The sequence below is a fragment of the Macroventuria anomochaeta genome (genome assembly GCF_010093625.1).
Source record: "Macroventuria anomochaeta strain CBS 525.71 unplaced genomic scaffold BU25scaffold_7, whole genome shotgun sequence".
NCBI lineage: Eukaryota > Fungi > Ascomycota > Dothideomycetes > Pleosporales > Didymellaceae > Macroventuria > Macroventuria anomochaeta.
The window spans coordinates 890,547-906,026 of record NW_022985368.1 but is presented as its reverse complement, the minus strand read 5'-3'; the positions used below and the strand labels follow the sequence as shown (position 1 = coordinate 906,026).

Below are 15,480 nucleotides of genomic sequence, written 5' to 3'. Positions count from 1 at the left end.
CACTGCAAAGTACACCAGAAAGTGGTTGGAAAGTCATGGGATTTGGACCATTGATGTACCCCCATACTCACCTGATCTTAACCCCATTGAACACATGTGGTGGGCTCTTAAACGGAAACTTCATCAGCTTCACCCAGAGTTTGACAGTCTTGGAGACTCTGCCAATGAGTGGGAGTGCTTTTGTGAAGGTTTGAAAGAAGCATGGATGGCCATACCCGACAAATTGATCAGATCACTCATCTACTCAATGCCAGAGCAACTCAAAGCCTGCATCAGAGCACAAGGATATCAGACTAAATACTGAGAATAAGCGCAATAATCTATCAAGTCAGATCTACTTTTCACCTCATGGTTGTTGAGAAAAAGCATTGTGAACGTTCACTCAAAGCTGAGATGGTGGCCTGTGCGCAACTGCGCGAACAGACTTTTGTCCTGTGACTGTACCTTTATGGTACGTTACTAGGAGAGAGCTATATCCTGTTAGATAGCACAAACAGCAAGCTGTATATCTACTTTATTGGAGTTTTTTTTGCGTTCTTGTCTTAAGTCATCACAACTTGTGCAAAGTATAGTTAGGTCTTAGAGAAAGTAACCAGCTGGCTTAGGTAACTAGCTTGCTTGTAGAGTACATTATAGAGATTTTAGAGCTTTAATATCGCCCTTTCTGTATTACAAAATGGCTTTTTCGCACTCTCTTCGCAGCTTTGCTTGTAGGATTCAGCAATTGCAGCAATGTTCGTATTTTGAAGCCGTTCAACCCGTTCCGCGGTTACTTGGAAAGGCTGAGGCAAGGGAGGAAACGACGCAGCAAGAAGCGGCTGGCTGTACTCTACATTAAGCGACTCTAAGACAAGAGGCGTGATGTGAGCAGCTGAAAGCAGAATCCGAGGCATACCTTTGCAAATTAGTTTGGTCTCATCGTATTCTGCGACATTAAGCACGTACCGTGTCCAGCGAATCCCGCAGCGATGTAGTGGCCGTTCCGGGCTGGCACAGGACCAACGAAAGGAAAAGAGTCTGCACTGGAGGTCTCAACTATGATCCAGTCAGTTAAATGGTATTTTTTGTCTTTCAGAATAGCTTGGACTTACTCCCAGTCCAACATCCGCTTCGGTCAACTTTATTGCTGAGCTCTGCAAGACTCAATCCCGGCCAATCCGTCACATCCGAGGCGGGCCACGACTTGAAGAATTCTGCTACTCCGGCAATCTCTTGGTCATCTTCATCGTTCAACATACATTCTTTTGGCCTATGGACGAGTAATTGTCTTGCTCCTCCAATCATGATAGTGTTGTAGGGGGGAGGGAGTTGGAGATGATAATTCTGCCTCTGTCATCAGGTCAAAATCTTCGCAGTAAGAAACTGAGACTTACATTAACGGTGTTGTCCCAGTGCTGGGCACCAGTGTGCTTGATGAATCCCGGGGGCGCCTTGATCGCAGCGACAGTCCCCCTCATAGGTAGTATGAGCTTGTTAAACTCCGGAAGCAGATGAGCAGCCCATCTATTTGTCGTATGGACTACTGTCCTGGCACGTATCGTTCCTCGCTCAGTCTTGACCGTGACCCAGCCGTCGGCATCTCGCTCTGAAACACCAGTGACTGGCGTATTAGCTTGCAAATTCAGATTGCCTTTTTGGAGAACAATACGCAAAAGCGCATGCACAAATTTATATGCCCATCTAAGACCATGTCAGACGCTCTTCGCGAGCATTATGTAAGTAGGGGAGACTTACATTTGCCCTGTAGGATGCACCACTGCCGCAAGAGCCCCCTTCATCTGTGAAAACTCTTCCGCTTCGCGGGCGTCTTCGATTAGTCTGCATGCCTTGACAATATCGTTTTCATCGCCATGATCCTTTTGCATGGCTTGGAATGCGCCTTTGAGCCGTGTCCAGGCCTCATCAGTCATGGCAGCGTCAAAAGTCTCCCCGAATTTGAGACAGACTTCTTCAGCAATACCCTCTGCATCAGCTAGGTCCCTAAATGCTGATAAATGGGCCATCTCATGTGCGATGAGTCCCATCGCTCCATCGGGTCCAAAGCGTTTGGACCATGCCGGATAGCGAGAATAAGCGTGCGGTCTCAATTGTCCTCCTGCTTACTGTTAGCGCATGTCTACACGCTGCAGGTATTATTACCATTGCGTCCAGTGGCTCCCCCACAAATATCTCGCGCTTCTAGGAGAGTTACCTGAGGCTGCTTCGAAGCCTTCTCTGTATACTGGACTTCGGTCAGAGTCTGTAAGCTGATAGGTCATCATGGTACGGTCACGAACTTTGTGAATCCAATAAGCGGTTGACGCGCCGGCGTAGCCACTGCCGATAATTGCTACATCAGTCTCCGCTGGTAACTCGTCGCTGGAGCGAAAATTACGCAGAGGCGATTCGGCATTCTCGATCCAATAGCATTTGGTGGGGTTAGCAGTTGGGAAGACCATGCTGGACGTTGAGGAAAGCAATTTTTATTTATGTTCCTTTAAAGGGCAAGTTTCCACCATATATAAACAGTGTGTGCAGTTCCATGTGCGTTAAACCCACCGGAAACCAACCGGATGTCTGATCCAATAGCGACAGATAAGCGACAGATAAGGATGCTCCCGATGGGTCCCGGCCTCTCCAGTCATCGGCCCGTCTTCATAGATAGCCTGATAGCCTGAGCGGCGTGAGAGTTAGCTTAGACGAGGCCGGCTAAGTTTTCTATTATATTGTACGACTACATATAGTATACCTACAGAACATATCATCGAGCCTGTCGCACAAGCCCTTCGCTATCGATCTCCTTTCTCTTGAGCACCACACCGACACAATGACTCGGCCTCTAAGACATGTCGTCTTTGACGTCGTCGGCACCTGCGTGTCATTCGACGCTTACTACCAACGCATAGACTCAGTCTTGGGTGCAAAGCTTCGCCAAAACACCGTCACCCCACAACATTTTGGGTTCACCTGGCAGACCGCTGCCGAATTGGAATTCACTTTCTTATCGATTTCTGGAAGCTATAAGGCCTACCAAGAGGTTCTCCGAGGACTCTTCTACCGCACTCTCAGCCTTTGCGGCATCGCCGATCCTCGGGCTTTGGCCACCGACGAGGAGCGGGAGAAATGCATTGAAGGTTATCAATCTTTGCAACTCCGACCTGGCTGCCGCGAGTCCTTTCAGATCTTGCGCGACAATGGGTTCACTGTATGGTGTTTTACCACCGGCGATGTGCAGCGCGTCAGAGGCTATTTTGAGCGTGCTGGTGTGGATATGCCATTGGAGAACTTCATCAGTTGTGATGTTGCGGGCGTAGCTAAACCCGCTCTCCCCGCCTATCAGGCCGTGTGGGACCGACTGGGGGCTAACGATGTGAAATGGTTTGCTGCCGCGCACATGTGGGATGTTGCAGCCGCGACGAAAGTCGGGTTCCGTGGCGCCTGGAGTTCGGTGTACGAGAAAGAACCTTGCCTCGACGTTTTCAGTGATGCGAAACTTGAGGTAGTGGCTGGGAGTCTTGTGGAAATGGTGCAGCAGATTGTAGAGAAGTCACAATGCCATCAGTAAAAAATGTTCTATCTTTTCACATCCGCTCTAGTGGCCTTCCAATTCATGCCCGACAGTTGTCATCGTTGTGAGGATTGAACACAGACTGTTGAAGGAAAGGTAAACGAAAGTAGGGGGAGATTTGTCCAGATCACTTCGTCTGTTTCTCCTGGCAGTAACCTACCAAAATGAATCAGGCGTACTGAAGAGTGCTTCTGGAAACACATATGGAGAACGCACTTGTCAGTCTTGCATTTGATTACATTCCCAAGAATTACTTCAGCTGACTTGGCTTTAACGTGAGTGTCCCCGTCTTAGTGAACAGGTATTCCTTGATCGCGACGTCTTTGCCGGCTCATTTCATGCCCGTACTCGACCTATCCTACGGCTTCAGCCAAGGCTTGCTAGAATCACACACTACGATCTTTGCGACGTCGTGCTTGTTCTCTTCGTTGAGCTGGTGCCAGGTGGGAAGCAGCTTGGTCCGCTGCCGGGAAGCCACGTCGTGGTATATCTCGAAGGCAATATGTGACGACTGCACGCATGCATCGACGTCGCAGATATCAGTTGCGGGACAGATGCCAAAGGCTGCGCCGGTCGTGGGAGTTCTTGGGGGGAGAGAAAGAGCTGCAAGGTACTGACCAACGACAGTGAAACGGTAAGTTCCGCGTGCCAAGAGTGTTGTAGCCGACGATTCTAGACTAGCCCTGCTTGTACTTACGCAAGTGTGTCCCCAACCAGGCTAGTCTTTGTCTTTCTACCAAGCTCTGTACATGCCCGTAGGATTGTCTTGTATGAGATAAGCCTCTTCTGATCCTTTTTGACCGGGCCGGTCGTCGTGTCGGATTGCGTAGCCCCACCGTTAATCAATCACTCAACGATCAACCACCCAACGTCGTCTTATCGCCGGCGGTCCAGCAGGCGGGCATCCCTGACTGCAAGCGGTGGTCCTCGGCACTAATCAACTATCGCCATCTGCTCAACACAGTCTGTCAAATTAGTACCTCCGGCTCAGCAGGCCCTGTGCTTTCCTGCTCCATCCAAGCTATGGACGTTGAGCACCCAAGGCCCACCAAGAAGCGCCATTTGGCGGCGGAAGAACGACAGCGAGCGGTTCGCGCGTAAGACAGCACTGCCCACTAGTGTCCCGGCCAAACATGCGAGACAGGATCTTGACTGACCTGCGTTGCGCAGCTGTGGCGAGTGTCGCCGCCTCAAGGAGAAATGCGAGGACGGGATGCCCTGTAGGCGCTGTCGCCATTTACGCAGGCCATGTGAATTCAATCTTCTGCCTACTACGGTGGACAAGCGAGCACCCGACTTTGCCGGCTCGGTCAAAGAGCTGAGGGACCGCTTGCGATACATGGGATTTATCCTCAAACACCATTTTCCCAATCTCGCCTTGGATACCGACTCTCTGCGACGCACATGCGATGCGCTGTGCGCGCCGACTCTACGACCTGACGAGAACGAAACGACCGTCGAGTCGCTCGAGCCGCGCGCAAATGCGCAACAGTCTGACAGCCCTGGGATTGACGACGAGGATTGCACCATCGACTACGTAGACAACACTACAGTTCGTATGTTCTCCTCAGGCTTCTCGTTACTAGCCGCAACACTGATAAGATCTTCCATCGCGCTGCAGACTATTCTGGCGAATTCTCTCACTGGAACTTCTCCATGCACATCAAGCGCAATATAGACGAACTGATGGTCAAATCCAATGTGCCGGTATGCAACTATCCGCAGACCCGGTCGTGTGCGGATATTCTAATCTGTTTATGTATATGTGCTCATTATGTCTTTTAGCGCTTGGAAAACGTCAACCGCGTACCAGTCTTCATCCGCGTCGGCGAGGCAGACCCGGCCTCGACTTCCATCTCCGACATAATTGCCATTCTTCCACCCCGCCCTGTAACCGCTTTTTTGACTAATGTCTTCTTTAAGCATGCCACAAGCTTCTACTATTATGTAGATCGACGCTGGCTGGACGGTATTTTAGACCACATATACACAAATGTGACCGGGCTACGCCCAAAAGACGTTACCGCAGTATGTGTGGTGCTGATGGTGCTGGCAGTTGGAACCCAATACGTCCACTTGGAATCTCCCAAACGACACAGTGGGCGCAGCACTGGCGTTTCACCAAGCTTCGATACCCAAAATAACTGGGAGTTCGACATTGGATCCACCTTTTACCGTCAAGTTTCAAAGCTTCTTTCGGAATTCATTCACACTGGCTCGCTACTCAGCGTTCAGGTTATCCTGCTTCTTGGTCTTTATGCCCTACCCATCGACGCCTCCGGACTGAGTTACATCTATTTAAATTTGGCCATTAAGGTAGCCATACAAAACGGCATGCATCGAAAGACCTCTCGTACCGTTTTTGATGAGAGCACCAAAGAGATCAGGCTTCGCATTTGGTGGACGGTGTACTGTATGGAACGGTTCGTCTCCAACTTTCCGACAACATCCCGATCCTTCTGCTCACAGATCTGAAAACCAGAAAGATTGGCATATACCATGGCCGTCCGGCATCTATCGCACGTTCCGAAATTGATGTAGATAAACCGCGAAGCCAGGATGCAAATTTTTTGAATGATGACGCTTTCAATACCTCTGGTCTGCTAGAATCAATCACTCTGACAGACGAAGCTGAAGCATTCCTCCACGAAATGTGAGTTCAGAGTCAGATTTATGATCAATGGCACATAGGTAGGAAACAGTCGACTGACCATTTTTGCCAGATCACATCTTAGAACCTGCACAAGATCTGAGATTGGGACTATATTGAATCGTATCAAGCGCATGAAGACGAATCTGCGAGGACAGTGGTCACCTCCTCGCGGCGATGCAATATCAACATCCACGGCAGACCAAACAGTGCAATCGAAATCCCGCGCGGAGATTCATTCTCAGTTGGAATACTGCCTGTTGAATATGTTCATCGGGCGACCATTCATCCTGGCCCATCGTCAACTACGGGCCGATGTCCATTTCAAAGGGGCCAATGCTGTACCGGGACCTACAGAAGCACCACGAACAAAAGCAGCCGAGTCGCATGTGCAGTGGGAATTTTTGGTCCAGGACTGTGTCGCGGCTGCGATGGAGGTCATCGGCATCTGTCATACCCTGCAGACGGGGGGCATCGGCCTCGCAAAGTCGTCCTATACCGAATACAGTTCCTGTCGTGCGGCCCTGCTGGTCTTGATTGCCTACAGCATCTGTTACCGTACGAACGAGTTCTCTAGCACCTTACAGAAAGGTCTTGATGCGATCAGAGAAATGGCTTCGGTGGGTGATTCAGCGCGCTCAGAAGTCTGTCTCCTTGAGACATTGGAAGCGGCGTTGCATCGAATTCACATGTTCGATCCAATACCGGGCCAACCCACAGTTACAGGAACGAAAAACTCGGCGCAAGAGGGTTACGAAGGTTTTGTCAACTGGTACACGAAATTAGGAGGCTCCACAAGTTCTTGTGCCGGACTCTCGGCATGCAACGGTGATGATGCAAAAGGAGTGAAAGCGCAAAACCGAGAGCCTCGTCCGCAGGCAGGACCAAACAGAAGTGATCCAGCGATGACCAGCATGCAAAGCGACCTATTCGTCGATGATTATCCATTCGATTTTGATTTACTAAACTCGGTTGGAAACGTGGCTTTCCTTACGCCAGACTTCAACGAACATGGCTATCCAGAGAGAGAATTGTTTGTTAATCTTCTGTAGATGTTGAGATAACATCCTGCGCAAGCTGGTATTACTTACGTATGATGATTCACGGATATTAATTCTTTACGCAAGGAGAGGATACGTGCTGATGAATGAACCCTCAAATTGCAATCTTAAGCCGTCGCACCTAAATGCGTTACTCGTAGTCGCCAGGTTCGTCGTTCACGTCGTTTTTCACAGTTTTTCTCGAGCAGGTTGGCTTTTTGAAACTTGTTGCCACATTTTCAGAGACATGTGCTCCTTTGGCTGATACCACCTGCTCGGAGAGATACGATATGGAACAGGCAGGTCGACCTCCTTCGTATTACCCGTAATGATCATAGAAGCGACAGCTTTTGCAGAGAAGAAGATCTGCGGCATGCCATGCCCGCTGAATCCCGCGCACATGTATTGGCCGGGTCTCCCGCAAGCTGGTCCAACATAAGGAAACCCGTCATTAGAGTAGCCCATAACTAGTAAGGAAGACGAGTCAGCTCGAAAGATTCAGTCATGGGGCTAGTTTGCTAGCATGACACTTACTGCCGGTCCAGATGTCTTCCGTGCGGACACCGCTGTTTTCCCACCCATGAAAATGTCGTTGCATATATCCGTCAAAGTAACATCGCGCGCTTTCTATCATTTTGCTGTCGTCGGAAACGTCAAACCATTCGTCCAAGTCCTTGTAGTAGTCTCGCTTTCCACCACCCAAGATGATGCTACCGTCTGGCCGAGGAATCATGTAGTCGTACTCGTAGTCTGAGAGCCGTATCATATAACTGTCTGTCAATTTCGGTGCATTTGCGCCCACCAGCCGTGCAACTACGCCTCTCACAGGGACAATTTTGTCTCTCATCTCTGATACTAGGGCCGAAGTGTAACCGTTAGTAGCATACACGACGGTATCAGTCTTGACCGAGCCGCGTGGTGTATTCACAAGCCAACGGTAATCTTTTGAGCTTGCGTTTGCAGCTAACACACTTGTAACAGGCGTATGTGTCTGCAGGTTTACTCCTAGGTATATGGCCTTTTCCAGCAGGTGCGTCACAAGTCGGTACGGCCACAAACGGGCAGCATTGTATGTATGACAAGACATTGCACCCCGAACGCCAGAAATCTGTGGATATATTCAGCTTGGGGAAGGGATGGAAAGGGTGTGAAGAGGACTCTCGAGATTGTCCCTAAGGGGCGTACATACCACTTCAGCTTTGCTACCTGAGATATACTCTATCCCCTTCGCCGTAGAGATGTCGGCTTTGGCGATTTTGGCGAGGTCGGCTTTAATTTTATCTCGACCTTCTTTATATAAACAGACATCTGTGACCTTGGTTTCTTCGAAGTCACAGTCGATATGTTCACGCTGGACTAGGTCCCTGATTGCGGCAACTTGACGGGCCTCAAATGAAGCCACATGCTCCGCAACCACTTTTCCATGCACCTCGAGTACGCTGGCAGCTCTTAACAGTGGATCAGGCTTCAAATGACCGCCTGGGTGTTCAGAATTAGCATCTAGAGAATCGTGCTCATGTCCCACGTATACTTTTCACGTACCGTTGCGTCCAGTGGCGCCAGAGCAAGCCTCACGAGCCTCGAGGATGAGTATCGAAGGAATTGGGCGGTCGCAGCGCACACTCTGCTCGATCAAGTGATGCACAATCGATGCTCCAACATATCCTGCGCCAATAATTACAATATCAGCCCTCGTGACAAGATCTTCGGTACTGCGATGGTTGTCGATTGGCCCCACTTGTTTTCTCCAATAAGAAGGAACAGCATCTGCCACCGGAAATGGTTCGGCGCCGTGGCCAGCGGAAGACATATTTGTGAACATCTTTCGAAACTGCAACGTCGCAGGTCTTTGGTCGAGCGTTGTAGTGCGAAGCCCCAACAATATCAACTTTCAACTTGGAGTGAATGCCCGAGGCGGTGCCCCTCTGGGATATGCGGCCGGGCCGGTCTCCAACAAGGATTTGGCCCACCTTGCCGCGAAGCAAGTCAAAGCCGGTGCAGTGCGGCCCGGCCAATCCTGTGGATTTTTGATATTCGTGGAGTTGTTCAATCTTATCTCGCGCCAGATAAGACTAGATCAGGTGTCTCTTACGTGATCTGACCTTTTTTACCTTGCTACTGTGCCTCTCTTCCGAAGCTCGATGTGATGAGGATTCGCTTCGGTTGTCAGCCATGATCTATAAACTTAAGTCGGTCTTCAATGCAAGATCCCCCCGGCTGTTTGTGAGCCATCTTCGCAGTTATATAAAGAACATAATGTACCTCGCGAGCAAGCCGCTCACCCGAGCAAGCCACTCACTTTTGCTAAGACCATACCAAAATAACAACTAATCTGCAACAAACTGTATATTAGCTGTGTTTGAGCGTCTTTTTAACTTTTTGTTGTAAGACATCACGACTTGAGTAGAATTTGGTGTGGTCTTGGCACAGTGAGTGACTCGCTCGGGTGAGCGACTCATCTGTGAGGTACGTTACTTGTCACGGTTTGGGGTCTCTCCTGCTCCTGCCTGTCGTACCCCACCTACCATGAGAGTGACTGCCACGTCACACTAGCGTTGTTTACAGTCACTCACCTACATATACTGTTCGTAGCTTCATACAATACAACCGCAGTACAATCTTCAACTTCTTCCCTTTGCGTACAGTTCACTGAACTCCATCATTACTACTGTTATGGGTAAATATGTTATACTGCGAGACCTTGAGAAGTCGTGCGTAGCATCCTCTTAATAACCAACATTTTAAGTAGCAGATCTAATTCTGTCATCAATTTGCCTGCTTATTAGAGTTTATTGTAGCGGTGTGGACCGCTGTAGAATACTGATAGCTACGGTAAACGATAACGTAGGACGATCGGGTCGATGGAATACTGTGCTGTATTGCTATCTAGCTAGGAGGAGACGACTATATACCTGACCTTTAACACACTAGTCCAGGGTAGTGGTCAGGGGTATAGTCAGACACTGTACGGACCAACCGATACCGCAACAATCATGTCCCAAATTGTAATATACTTGTGCGATGGCGAGACCAATAACTTTGAAAGCTGGGACTAAAAGAACCTGGCCAAACCGCAACTGATGTCTATTACTGTATCGTCTCAGTTAAACCAATCTTCCACAGATGAATACCTAGTTTCATGCTGCCTGCTTTCCAAGACTCCTTCCAACTGTGGTTTTACTGAGTTCTTAAGATGTAGAGTATATTGCCCTAAGAGTCGGGCGCATTTAGTTTGTCCAGTGTCCTTTACTTCAGTAGAAGGGTGAGAGACAGAATTGGCTTATCCATGGACGTCATTGGTTAATATACGACGCAGTGCGTACAAGCAAGCAGCAGCAGCCCGAAACTGCACTTTGCTCTAAATACTTAGCTCATGAAGCGGCACGATCAGCGTTGTGAAAGATCTTTAATAGCGCCAAAATAAATATATAGGTCATTGAAACCGTCCCAGCTGTGTATGGCTGATTGAGCGTCAGACAGGGCATTGTTACCAAACGATTGGATTACGCTCTTGTTAATCTCTCTAAGCAACGTCTATCTACGTAGATATCTAAGCTTATTTGCCCTCCCTTAGAATCAGGCGGGGAGTACATCATTTAAGTACCTTTGTGATTGCTACGTACAGGGACACCTTAGAACAGCTATTCTAATGTTGAACTCGTGCTACAACATCCACATATTCTTATTCCCCTTTTTGAGTATCGTCGAGCACGACACGGGTATGATCGGTAAGGTCAATGTCTGATGGTCTTTTTGGGATCCTAGTGATCAATAGAACCATACTGGGGATAGCAAGGACCAACATAGCACAGTTGACATAGATCGGAATCCCGGGGCTTATGTTGCTTGCAGAGCTCAGACCGTAGGATACTGCTTGGCCTGCCGTCTCAAATGCGCGAAACACACCTCCGGCCCGTGCAGCATACTTCATCTCGACCGAGAATGTGCCGAGGACCCAATATATAGTGAGTTGGGTCCAGTAGCCGGTCACGAAAATGATGAGGTACGGCACGTATGCCTTGCTCCATTTGCCAGTTTCCCTGTTGAAGTTAGTCTCAATCAGATCGAATATTGGTGTAACAGCTCACAAATTGTAATCTAGAGTTGACGGAAGATGGAGATAATGGTACTCAAGTGCGACCCAGATAAAGCAGCCAATTTGAGGCAGAATCCACAGCAGGGAAGCTACCCATGCGCGGCGCCGCTGCGACCAACGTGTGTTGTCTAGCAGCTTGCCGAATAGTATCACTGATGGAATGGTGATGGTCGCTCCACTAGTCAGTATATGAATAATGGTGCGAGGAGCTATTACATACGGACTAGAAGAGATGAAAGTGCGCGTGCGCGGACAGAAAAGTGCTGCGAGAGATAGGTGCCCAATGTTCCTCCGTAGAAGAAAGAGTAGAAGGCGGGAAGGAACACAAGCCAGGTCTGTTACAGTGTTAGCTTATTCAATGGAAAGTGACCGGGCATCCTATACCTTTGGATTCTGCAAGTGCTTCCCCAAAGCAATGAATTCTTGCTTCCATGAGAGCATCTCGGACATGGATACTTTACTGTCATCGCGACGACGTACTCGCGCAGTTGGAGACAATAACAGTGCCCACAAGATTCCGGTACATTCTAAGATCTGTTAATCACAATGTAACCAAGCCGACTGGTCTTGACGTGCCGAACCCAATGAAGATTAGATATGTCGACCACGCAATTCCTCCACTCGATGCTCTGTCAGAGTTCGTGGAGAAGTTGATTACGCCACCGATTACGCTTCCGCTGCTTCGCATTGCAGACCATATGCCTGCGATCTGTTAGCAGAGTGGTGATTCCATGTATTGTTTCGGATTCCTACCAAGGTAGAATCCCCTATCTTCTAGCTTTGGGTAAGACAACATGGCCGTCGTTTCACTAACGTAAAGAAAACCAGATGCTGTGCCTTGTACAACCTAACCACATCAGAAGGTTTCCTTTTCAGGGTTGCGGCTTGCACTTACATTAGCTGCTAGGAGGTACCAGTCAACGCTGTACCTAGCGTTTACATAGTACGCAGATCCTTGTAGAGGCATGGCAACAGCTGCAATGAAGCAAGACCACTTGATCCCAATTTTGTTGATAACAGGTCCTCCAAGGATGGTACTGGCGAAGCTGCACGCGTAACTCAACGAGTTCGCAAGATTCGCCAGCCATGGTGTAGACAGCCCGCCTCCTCCCAGGTTGCTTATAGCATCAGACATAGCCGGGCCAACCAGTGACAACCTGTGTAACGATTAATTTACCACCTGTAGCATCGGAGATGATACTTACGCTCCGAACAACACCATTTGAAACAGCACGCTCCGATAAAAGGCTGTGATGGTATATTTAGGGACTTCCTCAACCGAGCCGACCCCGAAATCCTCTTCACCATCATTCATAGTATCGACGACATTGGTATTTTTGGTCTGCAAGGGAGCCATGACAAAATCTTTCTGGGTCGCGCTCATTAAACACGGAATGGAATGGAGGACTTCTAACTTCTTAACAGAAGATCAAGCCGGGCAAAGTTATGCGCACGATTTCTAGGATGGAAGTACCCACCGGTCGCTCCAGGTAGTTGTAGCATCGGCCCGGTTTGAAGCGTGGTTCGTACAAGGGGTTTGCCGTATCGTGCATGCGCAAATGCCTGTGAGATTAGCCTTATCTTAAGGCGGCCGATGACGGCAGGGACGATTTGATAGCGAATCCCTGCCAAACAGGTCTGCTGTTGCATCCTATCGCCTACAAAGCCACTTGTATCAGTTGTATACTTGTATTGTAGTTAATGATGGCTCGTAGTAAATGGAATAACGAAATTGCGGACCCAGTTGTGCCTACCTCTAGGCAAAGCTCACGGTATGGGCCTGACCTAAAATTTTGCGCTAAGACAGCCTGCTTGTGTTCCTACTTTAGGCTTTAGACTAGAACCTACATCTTGTTACCAACTGGATACAGCCGACGGCTTATCTAACCCCCCTGCGTATACTTGCCGCAATGATCTCTAAAAACCAACCTAAATAACGTATCCCACGGGTGAGTCGATCATACAGGTATGTTGAAGTCGTGTCTTAAGCAAAGCTCGTAGGCACTATTCAATTGGTTCTCAGGGATGAGCAGAGGTACAGAGAGTCATCAGGAGTTAGTTATCACTTAAGCAAAGCTCGAAGTGATAGAGGTTTGACTATCGGTCGGGTTGTAATAACCTTTGTAATAGTCAGGGGGTAGTCGTCTAGTCAAAGACCGTGGCGACAGGTAGCAACGATTAGTACAGAGTAGACTGTCTAGCTCGAGAGCAGGTGAGAATCCAATAACAAAGTTGATTGACAAGGTTGAACAGAAACCATAAGGGTTGTACTTGCTATGTACTGTCCCCCAGATCCTGCCTGTTGATGAGCAAGTTTGGTCCTGGCCTATCCAGATGGATTGTGGCTCGTTGACGAGCGCTCATGTGACCGTGCTTGTTGACGAGCTCGTCACGTGGGCCCTGCTCGCAAGCAAGCGATCCTGTTAGGCGCCAGCCGGGCGGCCTTCTCGTGCTGCGCCTTCCCCAGGCCTCTGTGTTTGGTTGGTGGTTACTTATTACCCTGTTGTCCTATCGTAGGACATAGGATTGTAACACATTGTTGCTATCTGGAAGCATGAAAATAAGCTTGACTGCTATTTTAACTGCTCCAATTCACCAGACCTTGCACCAATAGAGAACTGCTGGCAACCTCCAAAGCAGTATCTTAACAATACCCACATTGGGATGAGTTTGAGGCTCGTGAGCTTGCTCATGAAGATTGGAAGGAGTGCATAACCCAGAAGTTCATTAACAAGAGGATAGACAGCATGCCAGAAAGATTGTGGACTTGCTTGGAAATGGATGTTCAAATGACAGGCTACTGAGAGCAACAACACCAAAAAACCAGGTCGCAACAGCTATCCTATACAAATCTACAGCTTCAATAATGTTAGAATCTTCAATAGCAGCTCAAAATAACCACATTGTGAACAGTGTGGGTGTGATTTGTATGGGGTGAGTTCCGCCAAGCCTTTCAGTGTGGCTTCTTTTTTGTCAACCGCGTGACCCCGTCTCTATGCCTACACAGGGCAAGTTGAGCACCTAAAGTTGTCCCAAGTCGCCAACTTGGTGTTTGTGCAATCTTAAGCGATTTTGCTGTGAGAACAGTCTCTTTTGTCACCTTAGATTGGACAGGGTGGGGGCAACAGTCGATGAAGCTGTCTGGTGATCTGTAAGTATGTTGTGACCCCAAGGGTAGCATGATGTGAGAGGGGGCCAGTTGGGGATACCAACTGCTCTCTGAGATAGATGAATTGGTAAAAGGGAGGTTTAGGCTTGTTGAAGAGAGGAGTGTAGAAGAGACTAAGTGTGGAGACACCACAAGTGGTAGGAAAGATAAATGATGAAGAAGGGACCAAGTGTGGGAATACCACAAGGGATCAGGGAGGAGTGAAGTTGAAGTATTGAATTGAGTTGCAAGCATGAGTGAAAACTACTTAGAGTGGGAAGAAGGGGGTTCATATATCTGGATAGGTGGCTAACTAAGTAGGGGTACAGGGATGATGATGCAAGCTGACAAATGGGAGCTGACAAAGGGGAGCTGACAAATGGCTAGGTGCTGATACAAATATAAGGACTGGGAGGGTTGTTGTTGGCTGCAAGCCATGTCAGGATGACACATGATGGGGTGTCTATAAGGAGATTTGAATAGGAGATGATGCTGTTCAGCTAGAGGGCTCATTGATGCGGGACATCTGTAAGGGACACAACCAGAAGCGGAGGTGAACCCTCTTCCACCAAAGGGTCTCTCCACTAGGAGACCAAAGGGTGTCCAAAGAGACCCCACTAAGCAAGGAAACCTATTCTCAGGATCTGTTGGTAGAATAGAACAACAGATAGAAATCTTGATTATTGCATTAGTTGCTTGTGTAATGGGCTAGACCCATGTGGACCCACCTATGTGTCATCCTGACATGGCTTGCAGCCAATAACAATCCACCCAGCCACTCCTCATAGAACCTCATGGAACCTCATAGAACCTCATGGAACCTCATGGAACAACACAGAATCTTCTGGTTGCTGACAAATGATTACAAATGATTACAAATGCCAATGTATCTAGAACATTCCAGGAGCCAGCAGTCTGTCTATAAAGGCAGCCTGCCCTCCTGCTCAGATAACTCATGCTTGCAATTCAAAACTCAATCCACTCCTTCAATTCACCTCA

The 15,480-nt window shown here is 48.6% G+C and overlaps 5 protein-coding genes across 5 annotated transcripts; 2 read left to right on the top strand and 3 right to left on the bottom strand.

Moving 5' to 3' along the window:
* Positions 1–641: 641 nt before the first annotated feature.
* On the bottom strand, positions 642–2,438 carry BU25DRAFT_484796 (DAO-domain-containing protein; the record flags this gene model as incomplete). The annotated part of the gene is made up of 7 exons (XM_033711211.1): positions 642–895; positions 946–1,035; positions 1,092–1,323; positions 1,374–1,680; positions 1,735–2,095; positions 2,140–2,221; positions 2,277–2,438. 7 exons carry the CDS (start codon positions 2,436–2,438, stop codon positions 642–644), a joined length of 1,488 nt encoding a protein of 495 aa, XP_033564741.1.
* Positions 2,439–2,757: 319 nt separating this feature from the next.
* Positions 2,758–3,544, top strand: BU25DRAFT_484793 (HAD-like protein; the record flags this gene model as incomplete). The annotated part of the gene is made up of 1 exon (XM_033711210.1): positions 2,758–3,544. The coding sequence occupies exon 1, from the start codon at positions 2,807–2,809 to the stop codon at positions 3,542–3,544; it is 738 nt and encodes a 245-aa protein (XP_033564740.1). The 5' UTR covers positions 2,758–2,806.
* Positions 3,545–4,357: 813 nt separating this feature from the next.
* BU25DRAFT_387843 (uncharacterized protein) lies at positions 4,358–7,249 on the top strand (the record flags this gene model as incomplete). Its single annotated transcript, XM_033704447.1, has 6 exons — positions 4,358–4,644; positions 4,718–5,103; positions 5,169–5,254; positions 5,333–5,960; positions 6,179–6,200; positions 6,271–7,249. Exons 1-6 carry the CDS (start codon positions 4,571–4,573, stop codon positions 7,247–7,249), a joined length of 2,175 nt encoding a protein of 724 aa, XP_033564739.1. The 5' UTR covers positions 4,358–4,570.
* A 177-nt stretch (positions 7,250–7,426) lies between these two features.
* Positions 7,427–9,047, bottom strand: BU25DRAFT_484789 (FAD dependent oxidoreductase; the record flags this gene model as incomplete). Its single annotated transcript, XM_033711209.1, has 4 exons — positions 7,427–7,704; positions 7,772–8,345; positions 8,427–8,716; positions 8,780–9,047. 4 exons carry the CDS (start codon positions 9,045–9,047, stop codon positions 7,427–7,429), a joined length of 1,410 nt encoding a protein of 469 aa, XP_033564738.1.
* A 1,767-nt stretch (positions 9,048–10,814) lies between these two features.
* Positions 10,815–12,718, bottom strand: BU25DRAFT_484781 (MFS general substrate transporter; the record flags this gene model as incomplete). The annotated part of the gene is made up of 8 exons (XM_033711208.1): positions 10,815–11,277; positions 11,326–11,506; positions 11,554–11,668; positions 11,718–11,860; positions 11,910–12,035; positions 12,087–12,180; positions 12,229–12,490; positions 12,539–12,718. Coding segments are annotated over 8 exons (1,459 nt in total), but the record flags the coding sequence as incomplete, so codon positions are not given.
* Between the last annotated feature and the right edge of the window lie 2,762 nt (positions 12,719–15,480).